This window comes from Octopus bimaculoides, chromosome 18 (genome assembly GCF_001194135.2).
Source record: "Octopus bimaculoides isolate UCB-OBI-ISO-001 chromosome 18, ASM119413v2, whole genome shotgun sequence".
NCBI lineage: Eukaryota > Metazoa > Mollusca > Cephalopoda > Octopoda > Octopodidae > Octopus > Octopus bimaculoides.
Window position 1 is genome coordinate 10463299 of NC_068998.1, and position 1759 is coordinate 10465057.

Genomic DNA, 1759 nt, shown 5'->3' on the forward strand with positions numbered 1-1759 from the left:
GAAGGGAAATAGCCCTGAAACTCGAGTCGCCTTTATATATATATATTTATATTTATATATTTATATATTTATATATTTGATCCTTTATATTGAACACTCAATATTTCATCTACATTCAATACTTTATTTCATGGTGCCATCCATTTTTATTTTATTTTATATTATATATTGTATATTATATTATATATTGTATATTCCATATTCTATACCCCACATTAGTTCTGCAGGAATATAAATAAAACATAAAAAACAGACAGTGTTGGAACTCTTTTAAGCAAAATAATATATATATATATATATACATTATTTTTATTAGCTGTATATTACTAATAATAATAATAATAATAATAGCAATAACAATGGGACCCCGAGGAGATGGAGTATCCTATATTTTATAATATTTTATAATATGTATTAATCATTCTGGATGTTCCATCGAAATGTTCATAGGTCAATTTCATTGTTATTATTATTATTATTATTATTGTAATAAAGTATTTTCAATGGATCAGTTTTGAGCTCTATTTAAAGTTGATATATATATATATATATATATGCAAATGCATATTCACCTCGCTTGGAACCTGCTCCTTGCATAGATCTGAAATATATTATGGACTGTACATTTAGTGCATGTTTGGTATGAAGGGGTGGAATTTTGTACACAGATTTAACACTAAATTAGGAGTGTGTGTCTCTGTGTATATAGGTATATATGTGTATGTAAGTGTTTATATATATGTGTATATATGTGTGTGCGTGTGTGTGTGTGTGTGTGTGTGTGTGTGTGCATGTTTGAACATGAATATTTGTATGTTTGTACATGTGTGCAATATGATTATTTATTACACTGTAGTGTTAAAAAGAAACTAAACAGAAAAAATAACAAGATCAAAAACAAACAGACACTCTTAAAATGTTATCAAGAACTTAGATATCTCATTCTATACCATTTATTATTCCGACATTTCGAAATAGGATATCAACCATGTCACCCGTCATGTAATTGTTCTTGCATGTGTTATTAACTTTATGCCACAAACATTGCTTGATAATCCACCCTGCATGGCTCAGCCTCTCCTACCTACCCTCTACCTTACTTGCATGCTATTTTTTTCTTTCTATCTTTTTTTTCACTTTCTCTCAGCCAAACGGACTGGAGGAATTGGACGTCTGCTGGTTGTCATTTTAGAGGGCATCAATCTTGTGGCATGTGACTTGAATGGTATGCTGAGCATTTTGAATTGGTCACAAACGATTTCAATCTTCAACAGTACCGTTGTTGTTGTTGTTATTATTATTATTATTATCATTATTATTATTATCATGATTATTATTATTGAAGGTGGTGAGGTGGCAGAATCGTTAGCATGCCGGGTGAAATGCTTAGCGGTATTTCATCTGTCTTAACATTCTGAGTTCAAATACTGTAAAGGTTGACTTTGCCATTCATCCTTTTGGGGACGATAGATTAAGTACCAGTTGCATACTGGGGTTGATCTAATTGACTGGCCACCTCCCCAAAAATTTCGGGCCTTGTGCCTAGAGTAGAAAAAATTATTATTATTATTATTATTGTTATTATTATTATTATTAGGGTGTTGAGCTGGCAAAATCATTAGTGCGCTGGACGAAATGCTTAGCGGTATTTTGCCCATCGTTACGTTTTGAGTTCAAATTCTGCCGAGGTTGACTTTGCCCTTCATCCTTTCAGGGTTGATAAAATAAGTACCAGTTGAACACTGGGGTCGATGTAATC

At 31.6% G+C, this 1759-nt stretch overlaps 1 protein-coding gene across 1 annotated transcript in view; it reads left to right on the plus strand.

The window, feature by feature from the left end:
- LOC106874748 (intersectin-1-like) overlaps positions 1-1753 on the plus strand; it is a 195361-nt gene extending 193608 nt beyond the window's left edge. The window contains exon 38 of the mRNA XM_052974532.1: positions 1148-1753. Coding sequence (XP_052830492.1) covers positions 1148-1410 — 263 coding nt within the window. The 3' untranslated portion in view covers positions 1411-1753. The remainder of the gene's footprint in view (positions 1-1147) is intronic.
- Positions 1754-1759: the final 6 nt, after the last annotated feature.